At 38.9% G+C, this 14,781-nt stretch overlaps 1 protein-coding gene across 1 annotated transcript in view; it reads right to left on the bottom strand.

Annotated features, from left to right (window-relative positions):
• Window positions 1-14,781, bottom strand: part of ank1b (ankyrin 1, erythrocytic b) — an 80,712-nt gene that overhangs the window by 33,845 nt on the left and 32,086 nt on the right. Inside the window, exon 2 of the mRNA XM_078271464.1 lies at window positions 4,155-4,256. Coding sequence (XP_078127590.1) covers window positions 4,155-4,256 — 102 coding nt within the window. The remainder of the gene's footprint in view (window positions 1-4,154; window positions 4,257-14,781) is intronic.

Below are 14,781 nucleotides of genomic sequence, written 5' to 3'. Positions count from 1 at the left end.
CATGGCAACATATGTCCATTTTCCCCAGCTGTGCGGAACATCACTTATCTAGTTACTGTATCTCTACAAACGACAGCAGGAGGAAAAATGACAGCAGGAGGAAAAACCTGGTGAGGCTGATGAGTATGGATGAGATGGAGGAGTTGTTTTATCTCAACATTGTCTGTCTGTCTGCGTCTCTCTGGCTGGCTGGCTACATATTGTATTAGTAAGCTGCATCCTGCATTAGCTGCAACCTGCCTGCTGTAACCAATCTCACCACCAGGAGTCTCAGTTATTCACACGGTGCTCAGGTTTCCCATCATACTGCGGTGTCACTCAATTTAAATGGGTAACACGGTCTCTCTGCGAGCATGCGCAGTGACGGGAAATACGCAGTGTATCAGTGGCAATTACACACACTGTTAAATGTAGTGTGTCTGCTGCACACACATTGGAATAAAGCAAATACGCCTTGACATTCTGTTTAGTTTTTTAACAGAAAAATAACACCTTCAATGCCCAGTAACACCCCATTTCACAAACACCTAGATGTGAATGATATGCATTTATGTATACACAGACAAAGGCACAACAATGGTATGTAGTTAGATACATTTATATACAGGGAAAGAGAGGAAGAGAGAGAGAGCACCAACAAGAGCCTGCAGGGTGGTAGGTGTAGCAAGGACAGGCTATTGCGGTAGAATCACATCAATCAATTATAAAAATACCATCTCTGTCCTTCCCTCAGTCCTCAGTAAAAAGCCATCAATATAATAGAAAAGAAAAAAAAGAAAGAAGAAACTGCATAAGGGAATGGAGGGAAATAATTCCCATTAGAGAATTACATGTAAGGCCTTTAGAAATATAATTGATCACACGGTTATGGGTATGAAATTAAATTTTTGTTGATCATATCGACAGTAATTATCTAGTTAAGTACAATCGTAATACACAGACCTTTGGAAATTGTGCAAAATGTACATTTTATTTCAAAAGTCATCTATCTTCCTGTATTTTGGTTTCTGTCTCTCTCTCTCTCTGGGGCATGTGTTGCATGCATCAATAGTACAACACAGATTGAGGGCGTTGGGCAGATCATTCTTAATACCCAGACTTCCATCTCACTGACAAGTGTTTTGTCTGTGTATAAAAGCACTTGTCTATTCATTCATAAACATCACTCCCACTCCACACCAGCCCTAAAGGGATAGTTTGGATATTTTAAAGTGGGGTTGTATGAGGTACTTATCCATAGTCACTTATCTACAGTAGATGGTCAGCACGTTTGGAGTTTGGGGAAACAGACGAGAGTACCAACACAGAAGCTAAGCAACGTGCTACTGTTGATGGGGCCAGCATAGGGAGCAGCAAAAATTTATTTTAGCCATCTAATAAAAAGGCCCACTTAAACAAATCAATATCAGTTTAAGTATAAGCTATATTTAGAATATTTTCACAGCTTAACCTTGTTGTCAAACAGCCCTTTTCTTTGGCACTACATTTTCTCAACCGTGGAATATCTGTATTCTTGCGCAGAAGCACAACTGTGCCACACACTGTATTAGGCTGCAGATCAGGTCTTTGGGTCAGGCTTTAAGCTGTTTATAGAAGAGAAAACAAATATGTGATGAATGAGTTATTATGATAGCAACAAGGCAATTCCCTGTGGAGACAAGAGGATACCTTTATGAGCCCGAGTCTACAGAAGAAGAACTTCTACAGTGGGGAACAGGCCAAAAGAGAGAGGGGAAACTTATATGGAAAGGAAAGTGCTGTCTGACGGCAAAGTAAAGCTGAGAAAATATTCTAAATATAGCGTACACTTAAACTGATATTGTTTTTTAGGTGGCTAAATGTTTTTGATGCTGCCCCGTCCACAGCAGTACATAGCTTAGCTTCTGTGTCGGTACTCGTGCCTGCTTCTCCAAACTGGGGGCGTGCCGACCGCCATCTACTGTAGGTAATACACTGACTATAACTTTTATTTATATAGTGCCTTTCATGAAACCCAAGGACACTTTACAGAATTACAGTGGCTATAGTAAGGGAGGTTGTAGGCTGTGGTGAACAAGTAGTGTTTCAGGAGTTATTTTAAATGTCCAGGGATGTAGCATTTTGAATATCTGCAGGGAGGGTGTTCCAAAGGGATGGGGCTGCAACACTAAAGGCTCTGTCTCCAAATGTACAGCGTCTGGTTTGGGGAATCAAGAGCAAGCCAGCGTCTGAGGACCGCAGGTTTCGGGGTGGGGTGTATGGATGGAGGAGGTCGGAGAGGTACAGTGGGGCCAGGGCATGGAGGGATTTGTAGGTGAGAAGGAGGATTTTATATTTGATGCGGGACTTAATTGGGAGCAAGTGAAGGTGGATGAGGGTTGGGGTGATGTGCTGCCACGTCTTGGTGTGGGTGAAGACCCTGGCGGCAGAGTTTTGGACATACTGGAGCCTGTCTAGGGTTTTGCTGGGGGACCCCAGACAGGACTCCATTGTAGTAGTCCAAACACACATGAAAGCATGTGTGAGGGTTTCTGCCACAGAGTCAGAGAGTGACGGCCGGAGTCTGGAAATGTTTTGAAGATGAAAAAAGGCGGATCGGGTGATAGATTTTCTGTGAGTATGGAAAGAGAGGGTGGAGTCTAAAATTACACCAAGGTTGCGGACCTCAGAGGATGGGCAGATGGCGCACCGGTCAACATCCAGGATGAGATCTCCAACCTTCTGGAGCAGCGCCTTGGGGGGGGGGGGGCTATGGATAAGTACCTCATACAATCCTACTTCAAAATATCCTAACGATCCCTTTGACACAACAACTTACAGTCTATGTATCCAAACCACACATATTCGCTTTCACACATTCACATTCATGTCTCATGATATTCAATCGCCTGAATTTGTTGTGTTATGGCCATGATGTAACAAGGTGTAAGAGAGCAGACAGTAGGGCTGAAGATTGAGCGGACTATAATCTAAGATACTCAATTATTAATGCACACCACTTTACACAAAAGATAGAGAATCAGGAGGTCTAGGAGTCGTGAATTTTTTATTTTCTTTTTGGGTCTTTTATTTTACATCATTTGCTGATTCTGCCGAATGGCATTCCATTGAGATTACAGTGACATTATGTGGTGCATTCAAAACCCTCTTTCTTCTTTTAAAGACTATGAAGACCACATTTTTTACAGTTTGTTCTTTCCCTATATTTTTTAAATGTGTTATCAGGATTATACTATCTGCATCTTTGTGGAGAATATCAGACTTTCGGCTTTTTTTCTTCTTTCTTTTTTCTTCTTTTTATCGTGGTCTGAGCAAAAGGTGTGCCTAACAACAGGTGGTGCCCTCATATACTTTCTTAAGACAGCGGTGTCTCTCATTATATTTTATGCTCAGTATAAAAAGGTAGCCAGAAAGCACTGAGCAAACCAGAAAAAAACTCTTAACTTTTTAATGTGATGCCGCTGGGCATTAATGAATGAATTGGAGGGTGGTTTCAAGGAAAAGAGCTTATAAAGTGGAATGAATATCTGCCCTCCTGTAGTGTATAAAAAATGTCATCCAGACCTGCACAAATGGAAAATGTCTCCTGAGGAACATTAACAACTCCAGCAATAACGTTTTCTTGCCTTGGTCTGCTGCTAATGTGTGCATGGAAAAAAATGAAAAATGAAAGAGCTACTGAACAGTAGCTCTTTCATTTTTATATACTGACACTTTGATTGCTTCAACGGCTAACTTATCCTAGACTTGGTGAAATTGATGGTAACTAGACTACTATTACATGCATGAACTTGTTGTATCCAGCGCCTGGCTTTTCATGTAAATTAAAATACAAATGTATAAATAAATACTGTAGCGATGTACCCACAGAGATCCAAATGAAAAGGTAAGATTGGCACTGAGCACTCACAAAATGAGTTCAGAATGTTTTATATTCATTACAGAGTAATTTTGTATTTAGTGTGATTCTTAGAGCAGGTACGCCTGTGTAGGCTGCTATTTTCGTTAAGCACTGTGAGTACTAAATAAATATTGTAATTGATTTTGTTACGAGCCACGATTTCATTTACCGTTTTGTTAATTGAAATCTGTGGGTGGCATCTTTTTCTACTCACACTGACACACAAACAGCTTTTTTGATAGCTGTGCTAGTGCGTTAAATGAAAGTATCTTACCTGATTAGATGTGTTAATGTTGAGTCCATTTTTTAAGTGGTCCAGAGCCTTGTCCAGGTTCCCTGAGCGAGCTGCACGCAGAAAGCTGGTGGCTGAATCGGCCTGCAATGAAGAGGAAGAGGAGGACTGTAAAAAGCATGTTAAAACTCTACATGTAAAAACTCAACAGTGATACGGTTACGAGCAAAAACACATTTGTTCCTCCTACACCAACAAACGTTACAAGCTAAAGACAACAGCACACAAATTGCACATCTATTCTAACAGCAATAAGTCTGAAATATCCACAAACACTTGCTCAACATCAACTGTTCCTCCAAGGTTAACCACACATCCACGATATCAGGAAGTAGTTGCACTAAAAGCATCAGTCAGGTTACTATCTTAATCTATTACAATAATATAACAATCACTTTAAGGCTAGACACTAGGCTATATGCAGGGAATACAATACTGCATTCAGGGGCCTACCTGCCCTCTGTAAGAGTCATTAAAAATGACAGACTCCTTACAGTTGGGCTTCGCCCACACAGAGTTTGGCAGGCGTTCATAGCTGAACACACGCCGCCACGAGCTGTGCTGTCTGATCTCAGAGGAAAGCTCCTGTGGTTTGTGTTTTGGTGTGTGTCAGTGTTTGTACGCCCACCTCAGAATTCATTCATTAGCCAATAGTGTAATACGGCTGACCCGCACAATAAGATGTTTCCAATACCCTGAAGAGGAAATACTGGGTAATGTACTGTACTCTTGACCCTGTCTCTGCACCCCTTTCACTGGCAAAATTATGTATCTGTTTGAGCGTTTATTCTCAAATGGTTTTATTACACTGAATTGCTAAAAGATATGTCTGCCCTTTTCAAATGAATTTGACTTTTCCCCCCCTTCTCTCCTCACATCTCCCATCTGTGCCGATGCATCAGGAGCCAATGTTCTTTGTTTTTGTGAACCATGCATTGCATTACATTTTATCTAACAAATAATTAGGATTATTTTGTCTTTCGACAGCCACTTCTCTATCCACTAACAGTACCGTTCTATGTTCCCTCTTCTTTGTATGTTTGCTAAATCTACTGTATATGCTGTTTTTCTTTCCAATTCATTATTTTTTGTTCACCTACTTTCTCTAAACATCCCAGAATGTTCTCCACAGTCGAGCTCTTTTGACATTTTGCTAAATTAAAGAAATTGTTTTCCTGACTTTTCATTTGACCACCCAGATACTTTTTTTGTCTGCCAAAACATGGGATATATATCAATACATTTTAAAGAAAGACTTCCGCCAAAAAACCCATGTGGAATATCGTGAACGTCTTACTTTAAATAAACAATAGTAGACTGATAACTATTCATTTTTATTAGAAAATAACTTTGTGGGCTTTTTTTTTCAGTCTTTTCACTAAAGCACTTTATACAGGTATATGAAGTCTTTCTTTTCTGAAGCCAGTGTAGATACTAGAGACCAACACCACCCATCACCCCGACGCCACATCGGGCCAGGGGCGTAAAGTAGGGGCCTTCCCTATTTTTTACTCCCCTACTTCCAGCGCCCTTTCTCGGACCATGCCTATTTTCGAACTCGGCCTTCATTTTGATCTCAACTAGACACCTGTAAAGTTTTGTGACTGTATCTTGCACGGTTGTCGGGCCAGGGTCGTAAAGTGGGAGGCTGTTGCTTAAGTATATTTACATGTACGGTGAATACTGTACACATTTGGTTGATAGCCAATAGTATTCTTTGATGTGTTTTTTTTCCCTCTGTGCCTCTATTTTCTTCTCTTCTTGCAGCCCATCACTAAGTGTCTGGGAAGCAATATGATCTATTTACTATCTGATGTCTTCGCTTTGAACATTAGAGCCAGACATTACTCTCACTGAGAGACAGGACTTCAAACAGTCAGCGACAAGAGCCTCTCTTACTTACTGTAACAATCCAGGGTGTTGGTACTTTAGAGTTCCTTATGACTATTCTATAATTAGAAAACTATGAAAACATTATTCTGTACTAATTCTTGTTTGCTTCTATAGGTACCTTTACATGATGTGCATGTGTGCATAATGTACAATGTGATTGGTAACTAGCTGGTTTCAAAATCTTCCTTCTTATGTATAAGGCTTTAAATGGTCTGGCTCCCTCATATATCTTTATTTCCCCATATATAATATACTCCATTGTTGACTTGAAACTGTAGTCTCTGGGTGATGTGCACTTTAAATAAACTTGAGTTGAAGTTGATCTCTCAATCCCGTCACACTGCAGGTTTTAAAGCCGGTGTGACATCCCTTGAGTGCTCAGCTGCATATATTTCACAGTGGACTCCTTTTATGTTTCTCTTCTTCGGTGCTATGATGGGTTCATGATATGAACTGTATTACTGATCATATCAACCACCTGCATCCCTCCTCCTCTTCCCCATTATTCCACATTGTGGGTGTGCGTGTGTTTGTGTGTGTGTGTGTGTGTGTGTGTGTGTGTGTGTGTATTGAGGCAACAACAGCATGAGCCATGAGCTGACCACATTTTGCAGAAAATTATGAATCTTGCAGCCTCTTCCAGAAACTCATTCTTCACCAGCTCGTGTTCATGTTGCTGTCAGGCTGGAATCCATTTTCCTCCGTGCTCCTCTACTGTCTCTACAGATCCATCTCCCTCTTTTTTTTGCCATTCCCTCCATCCTTCCTTTGATTCTTCTCTCTATCACAGAGATTATAGCTGTACATCTATCCTGGCAGTTCACTTTATTTGTAATCATCGTGCCAGTTATGCCAAATAATCAGATTACTGAAACCCCTTAATATGTATCACTTAATACAGTACAAAGGATCCCTGCCTCTACACTCTGTACTCTCTGCCTGCACCTAAATCTGATTTTCCTTTTCCGGCTGCCTCTCCAATTCTGGCAATTTCCCTTCTTTCATCGAATCACACATTCTACTTTATTTCCCTGTATTTATTAATACCATCACCATTTTTTTTTTGGATCAAATAACCCTGAGTAGAAAAGTTAGACAGGATTTTTAAAATGAATCATTGCTACAGTACATATCACTCTAATTCAGGGACTGTAGGTAGATTTGTTTTGCAGCATGAATATGACATCCATTATGACACACAATTATATAAAAAAAAAACTTTTAAAATCTGATACAAATACTTAAGGTTCCAACAATCAGGACATAGGACAGGGCATTTATTCTTTCATGTATCTTTCCAGAGGGGATGCCTTGGACACACAAGTGGTTTACTGTGTATTTGTGAAGTGATCCTTGGGCCAACAGGACCTAAATGTGGAGTTTGTCACATTATATCCCATAGTCTACTGCCTCAGTTGACTGCTGTACTTTTTTTTTCAATTTCATATTGTGCGTAACATAGGAGATACACTGATTGTTTACCAAGCCGAATCACAGCCACTGAGCCAATATGATCTGCTGCTATACAGGGGAGTTTCAGATGTTCAACTTTACACTCTTTTAATAGACAAAATTTACCTAAGAAAAGCTCTGTGTCTTGACGTACATTCTGCTTCACACTTCATTTTCATCCAAGATGACTTAACTGTTTTTAAAGTTTGAGAATGTAGGGAAGTGTAAAATGAGCAATGATTGGATTTCAATTATAAATTAAAGCTGTCAAGCTCATCAAGATCAAATTGGAAAGAAAAGGGTTTGTCAGCCAGAAGTAGCAATTTGTGGGTGACTGCCCTTTCAAAGGCAGCATTTAAATGATTCTCTATTACCATATCTCCATAACCAAGGTCAGTCTGCCGTTTGTGACAAAAGTCAAGCACAATTACTACTCTATACCAGGAATAAGACATTACAGATTAGATACTGATAACTAAAACGGAAAAACAGACCACTAGATAGATACCATTAGTGTGAACACATAAAGTAGCTAATCTAGACAATCATAAATATTAAATGTTAATGGTCTGAATTGTAAATCAGCTCACAGCACATTCTAAAAATCACACCTAAAATATAAACGAGAGGAGACACAACAGCACTGAAAAAGCACAAATGGCTGTGACTAGAAACTTGACGGCAAGGCCACAATATCACAGTTTTCATGAACACAACAACCACAAGGACATAAAAAGAAGCAACAGTAACACACAAGAACCACTACCACAGTGCAAAAGAAAGTCAATCCAAGAAGTTATTTAATTGTGTACTAAATTTTAAAATCAAACTTTTTATCAAAAAAGAAAACCTGCCAGTGGGGCAAGTTACTTCCTTTTAACCAATTTCAACTGAAATATTCAAGAATTGTACTGATTCACTGATGTTGTCTAGAGGGAAATGTCCACATCTTCCAATATCAGTATATTCATTAGTCATGTAACTATCGGTATAATACTTAGAAATGTGGCATTTTTTTTGCCTTGCCTTAAAGGTGCTGTAGGTTGGATTGCGAAGATCCAGGACTTAGCCAAAAAATGTGAACATTGACAACTTCTCAGTCCCTCCCCCCTTTCGGCTAAAGCCCAAAACGGTCTCCTGAGCCCCTCCCCCCACAAGGGAGAATGAATGTGTGTGCATGAGCAGTGATTGACACACAGTTAGACAGCTAGGGTCAGTTTCAGCAAATATAACAGAAAGTTCGTTTTATAAGTCTTACCTACTGCACCTTTAAGAAACCTCACTCCAGCGGATTAGGGAAACACAGACGTGTCGAGGAAATAAGGAAAATGTACACAAGGATGTAAATTAACATCATATTTACTCTGTTATTAAAGAGCCATATTCCTCAGGGTTCCGACAACCTCTCAGAGCCCACAATACTGACCTGACGGACAAGTCAGCGCCGAACCATATGAGCCTAGAAGACAACACACACCAGCTAAGACAACACCAGAACAGGACCAAACAGTTAATGGCAGACATACAAACAGAAAAAGCAATGTGTAAACTGGTTGAAATGAGGCAAAAGGTGTCAGGTGTCATTAACATCTCCCAGATTTTGTTCTGTATTGGTTACAGGTGTGTAGACCTATAAGCATAAAAAACACTCAATACTATGATATCTTATAAACATATAGCCTAATGCCTATAGGACAAATGGTTAATAAGAGAACACATACATCATATTCATTCAATATAAAGTATACACTGACTGATCTGCTGTTAATAAAACCTTTTAGATACTATACTATCGGTGAAAACGTTTTTCAGCAGGTGAGCAGGTGACTGAAACAAATGAATGTCACCCACCTCTTTTGAACATGCACATATCCAATATAAGCATATATTCCCAACGTCATGGAAATTGAACTTCATATTTACTTGTGAAGTAAATACTTACTACATGTGGTACAGTATGTATTCACATCTATAAGCTCACACATAAGGAATATAGATGGATAATCCCCATTATGTCTGTAATACAGTCTGTAATTTTCTCTGTGTTCATGATCCTGTTGTCCTTGTGCCTTGAGTGTCAGCATGTGATGTGTTACACAGCACATTTTATTTCTGTGTGTTAGTGTGGCTAACCCACACAAATCTCATTGAATATCCTTACAGTGAAACACAGACTCATAAGCGTTATGCTGAGCCAAAAATAATCATGGAGACATAAAAAAACAAACAAAGAAGAGGTAGAGCCTTCAGATATGAATACCGAGACCGAGAATATTGAGGCAAAACTGCCATAACCGCAAACACGTGTGGAAGCCAAAAGAAAACTATTTCCGATTTGAGGTTTGCTAATTGGCACCTACATTTTGCACACAAGGTATGAATCAGAGCCACAAGTGCATACATATGCTGAAACGCACACAGATGGTCTAGTAGTACAAGTGACAGAAACGCAGGTTGATAGAATCCGATCAAGTGTGTGTGTAAATTTGACAAGTGTGTGACTGATTTAATGACGTGGTATATGTGTTAATAAACATTAGAGCTGTAAAAAGAAATAATAGCGATTAACAATAAAATTGTCTCTTTCAGTCAAATTTAAAATTATTTATTTATTTATCACTTTTTCAAACAACTTAAAGTTTTGCATGAATTCCAGGATACATCTTTTGGTTATAAATATCACTGTTATGTGACCCATATAATGTAATAACACAAGTACACAGCCTATGAAGTAAACCACGCCTCTCTTTTAACATAAAACAATTAATTTCTTTCTTAAATTAACATACAATTGACAATAGTACAGTGATATATAGTCCTCCGAAAAAAAAGTGTTGGGGGATGTGAGGGGTGGGCCAAAAAAAAAAAAAATAGGTTATTTAATCAGCGGGTTTGTCAGGCATGTTCAATTTCTCTGGCTTGAGGCAGCTGTAATTAGTCAGTTAATATTAGAATATTTCAGGTATGATTTGCCACTTGCTTTTGGCTTTCCCCCCAACAAGCACAACATCGTTTTCTGCAGGCAGGACTTGGGAGAGAGGAGACATTCAATCTCTGAACATCACAAACTCTCTGTCCTGGAAGCATTTGGTGGTTTTCTCTACTGTGGGTCTTCTCATTTCAATTCAAGTCATTGGCAGAACATTGGATACGTGTACTTGTAGTGACAGCTCCTGTCACTTCTGATTTTGAAATGAGTCCTCGTTCTTCTCACAGTTCAACATGCATCTCCTCTCCTTCGCAGTGTAACTTGTTATAAATACTGTACCTACTACTACTACTAATACTAATAATATATGTATTGGCACAGAGAGTAGATGTTTGCTAAGCAAAACCTTTAACTATTCATTTTATTTAGTATAAAATTGGCAGAAAAGGAAGATTATCTATAAAGGTATGCTTAAAAATAATATTTGGTTTTTGCTGGCTTAAATTATATTGGCTTGTTCTATTTTATTGTACCAGTATTTACTGTATATTGTGTGTGTGAACCACTTTTGGAAATTTCTTTATATTTGTCAGTGTTCATATCAAGAACATGGTTATAGGTAAGAGTTTTTAATAAGACGCAGATACATTTTGACACATCCGATTAGAGCATGACTCTTATTCGCATCGTGATCATTTTTGTAAAATGCACTTCAAAAATGGTCAACCCTCATATCCTCATTATGTGATTTCAATTTAAAAAAAATAACTTACAACTGTTATGCTGCTAACAAGAAGCTTGACTGCAACAAAAAAACTACAGATGATTTGTATGCCAAATGCATATATTTATCCAATAATATTTGAGGACCTTAATTTAACCATGGGACCTTCGAAATTATTTAAACTTAAATACATACTACACAATACTACTAAAACCTGTTTCTAAGTCTGTCATCTTTACTGCTGAAAACAGCACACATTGGTTTATCAATTTGAGTATCTGTAAGTAATTCAAAACTGCCTACATCATTGGAAAGAGAGGGAGAGGGGAAGGAGCGAGATGCAAAAACAAAGAAAGGAGTAAAAATGTCATTATTATCCTGAGACATCTTCCAATCCATCTCTACAGAGAGATCTAGCTAGTCGAGTAGGTACAGTAGTCTGTATGTTGCATGAACTGACACAGCATATTTTGGGTGTATTATGATTAATACTGGTGGACAGCCAAATATCACAAGTGTAGATGAAAAAATGGTGGCTGTTTGTCATTGATAAACACAAAACTCATTCACTCATGCCGTCATTCACATAGCTACCATACACAATGATTTGCAGGCTCTGACAGCAGTAAACAGCGTAGTAAAAGCCTTGCAGGCCCGTGCTGGCAAGTCTATCTCAAAGTCATGAGATTAAGTAAAACCAAAAACCAAAAACAGATGTATGTGTGAGTTGATTTAAGTGTGTCAATAAGCAGACACAACACTATAAAAAAAGCCACATCTTGCATGCCATTTTGGGGGTTTTCAGTACCCATAGTGCTCATGTTTTTGTCATAGGTTGTTCTAGTGGGACATCAACCCCAAACTCTGCAAGTGTTAATGCCATCCTCCACCACAGATGCACAGAGAAAGGAACATCTAAACCTCAGTGTCACTGCTGAAACATGATCTATCACTTCTAAAATTATTTCTTCTTTCCCTCTTGGTTCCACATCTTTTCAAGCCATTCCCCAATTCCCTCAACTTAGGCCTCTAACTATACATTAATACCTTGGCAGAAACACCTAGAGTTAATGAAAGCAGTATAATCACAATGAAACATCTAATCTAGACCAGCAGTAGTCTCGCTTTGCCAGACCCTGCTCCAAAACGTGTTGGAGGAGGGTCTGGTTACGCCACATAGCATTCGGGAATGGGAAGAAAATGTGCTCTGGTTTATTGGCATTTCTTTAAACCAATCACAATCCTCTTGGGCGGTGCTGAGAACTTGTTTTGGTGGAACCGTGTACGTTTAAAAGTTGTTTTAGTCATGCTACAGAAAACTCAGATTGGACAGATAGTCTAGTTAGCTGTCTGGATTTACCCTGCAGAGATCTGAGAAAAGGTTAATCATAGTCCTCATAAATCGACCGAAGTTTAAAATACCAACACAAAGGAAGCCCAAGGCTGAGAAATAATACATAAACAAATAAACAATATGCCGTGGTTTAACACCCTAAGTTAATGCAAATGAAGCTATAGCATAAGTTCCAACCTGATCTCACAGAATTCTGTGAAATGAACACGGCCCCTTAAATCAAAATCTGTGGCAGTTTCACGGAAGCGCCGAAGATTCCGTGACAGTCCCACGGATCCGATGCCTATGTAAGTCAATGACAGGCATCATCCGTGGTCTACGCACAGATTCCCTGATCACAGCACGTTTCTTTCTGCCAGTCGGGCTGCCGCAGAGAAGTTGTATAGCTTTGCTATTATTGGTATTTTTATCCCAATAACCACTGTTTTAATCAACATTTATTCACCAGATCTTATCATAGTTTATATGTATTTCTTTTAATGTTATTATTTCGGTCTATTTCGGCCAGGGAAGCGGGATTGCTTTGTTGTTTATTGATATTTTTAAAACTATAACGCTACATCTATAAACATATATTTAGATATTATGCATTTCTTTATTTTAATAATATTATTTTGGTCTTATTACCGGTGAAATATTACAGTATGCTGTAAAACAGAACACAATATGATCCGAGCTGGGCGCATGCAAAGACGATTTCCCACAATGCAATGCGGGCATTCATTTCAAAGAATCAGACAGCGATCAGCGGATCTTTAACGCCAGTATCGCTTCAGTGTACATATATATAATCAGTGGTTTAGTCACCAGCAACAACACGTTGCTCTGTTTTGTTCCAAATAAACCATGATAAGATGTCTATGCCATGCCTGTCATTGACTTACATAGGCATCGGATCCGTGGACCCATCACGGAATTTTCAGCGATTCCGTGAAACTGCCACAGATTTTGAGTTAAGGGGCCATGTTCATTTCACAGAATTCTGTGAACCAGGTTGATAAGTTCAGTCAGGGAGACTACTTTTGCATGCTTAGGCCTTATTTTCCTTTAGGTCATTCATGCTGCCGTTATGCGTGCGGTATTTTCCCGGCTGTTACAGTGTTTAAATATGTTCTCTCTGTTGCTGTCAGCTGTCATTTCAGTGCAAATTGTCGCAAATGGCAAAGGGGCCCTCTACTTCCCCATCACCGCAAGTCTTTGCAGATTCATCAGCTCCATCAGCCTCTTCAGTCTCAGCAGAATCATCAGCCACCACCATCCCCTGTGTCTGGACTCCATGGGGGGGATTTATCTTGCTGCTGCTCAGGGCAGACCCCCTCAATTTCAAATCTCCCTGTAGAGTCTAAGTGCTAAAGACTGCCAAGATTTAATTATCCCATATCAACTGTTATAATAAACATTTATCTTTAACTTATTCATTTGTCTCTCCTGAATGAAATATTGCTATTTTGAAAAACTCTTTTTCATTCAAATCTGATAACTGGTATTTAAGATTTTACATGTGACAGACAGGCTGACCAAGAAACGAAAGAATTATCAAATTTATTAAATTAGCATTTGACAACTTAAAACATGCATTACATTATCTTGTTCATTGGACATTGTTTTATCTTGTCATACAGTTGTCAATAATTAATGAATGCTTTGTTGGGTTCTTTTGTGTCAGGCAAATTAAATAACATAAACCATTTGTGCATAAAATACTAAATTGTGTTAAAGAGATGTAACGATAGTAATGATAGTAGCCTCAATTTATAAATGAGGTGTCATAATATTACATTTCCACAAAGAAAAGTGGAGATCATTTCAAGAGCACGTCTATGCCTGGCAAGATGGTCATAGCCCTGACAATGAAAAATCAATAGAGGCTCTACAGAGTGGGAGTTGATCCAGTATCGATGGATGGATGGCAAGAGTGTGTAAGATGATGCTCCACAAACACATAGGTATTGGGTTGTACATGCTCATAGACACAACAATCTAAATACAGGTAGAAGCACACATGTACACCAACACATGCAGGAAATGTGACTGAAAGAAAATTAAAACACTGTTTTTGATAATTGTGACCATTTTTTCAGTGGTTGTTTTTTTCTTATTGTCAGTGTGGCTTTTTTGAAGCTCTACAGATTGAACAAAGAAAGATTGTTTGCCTGTGACTTATGTCTAACAAATAGTGAAATGTCAGATGTGCTTTCATGCAAGTTAATCAACTGCAGAGAGCTTTCTAATCAGAGGTTCATAAATATGTTTGATG

The sequence above is a fragment of the Sander vitreus genome, chromosome 16 (genome assembly GCF_031162955.1).
Source record: "Sander vitreus isolate 19-12246 chromosome 16, sanVit1, whole genome shotgun sequence".
NCBI lineage: Eukaryota > Metazoa > Chordata > Actinopteri > Perciformes > Percidae > Sander > Sander vitreus.
This window is presented reverse-complemented; position numbering and strand designations above follow the sequence as displayed.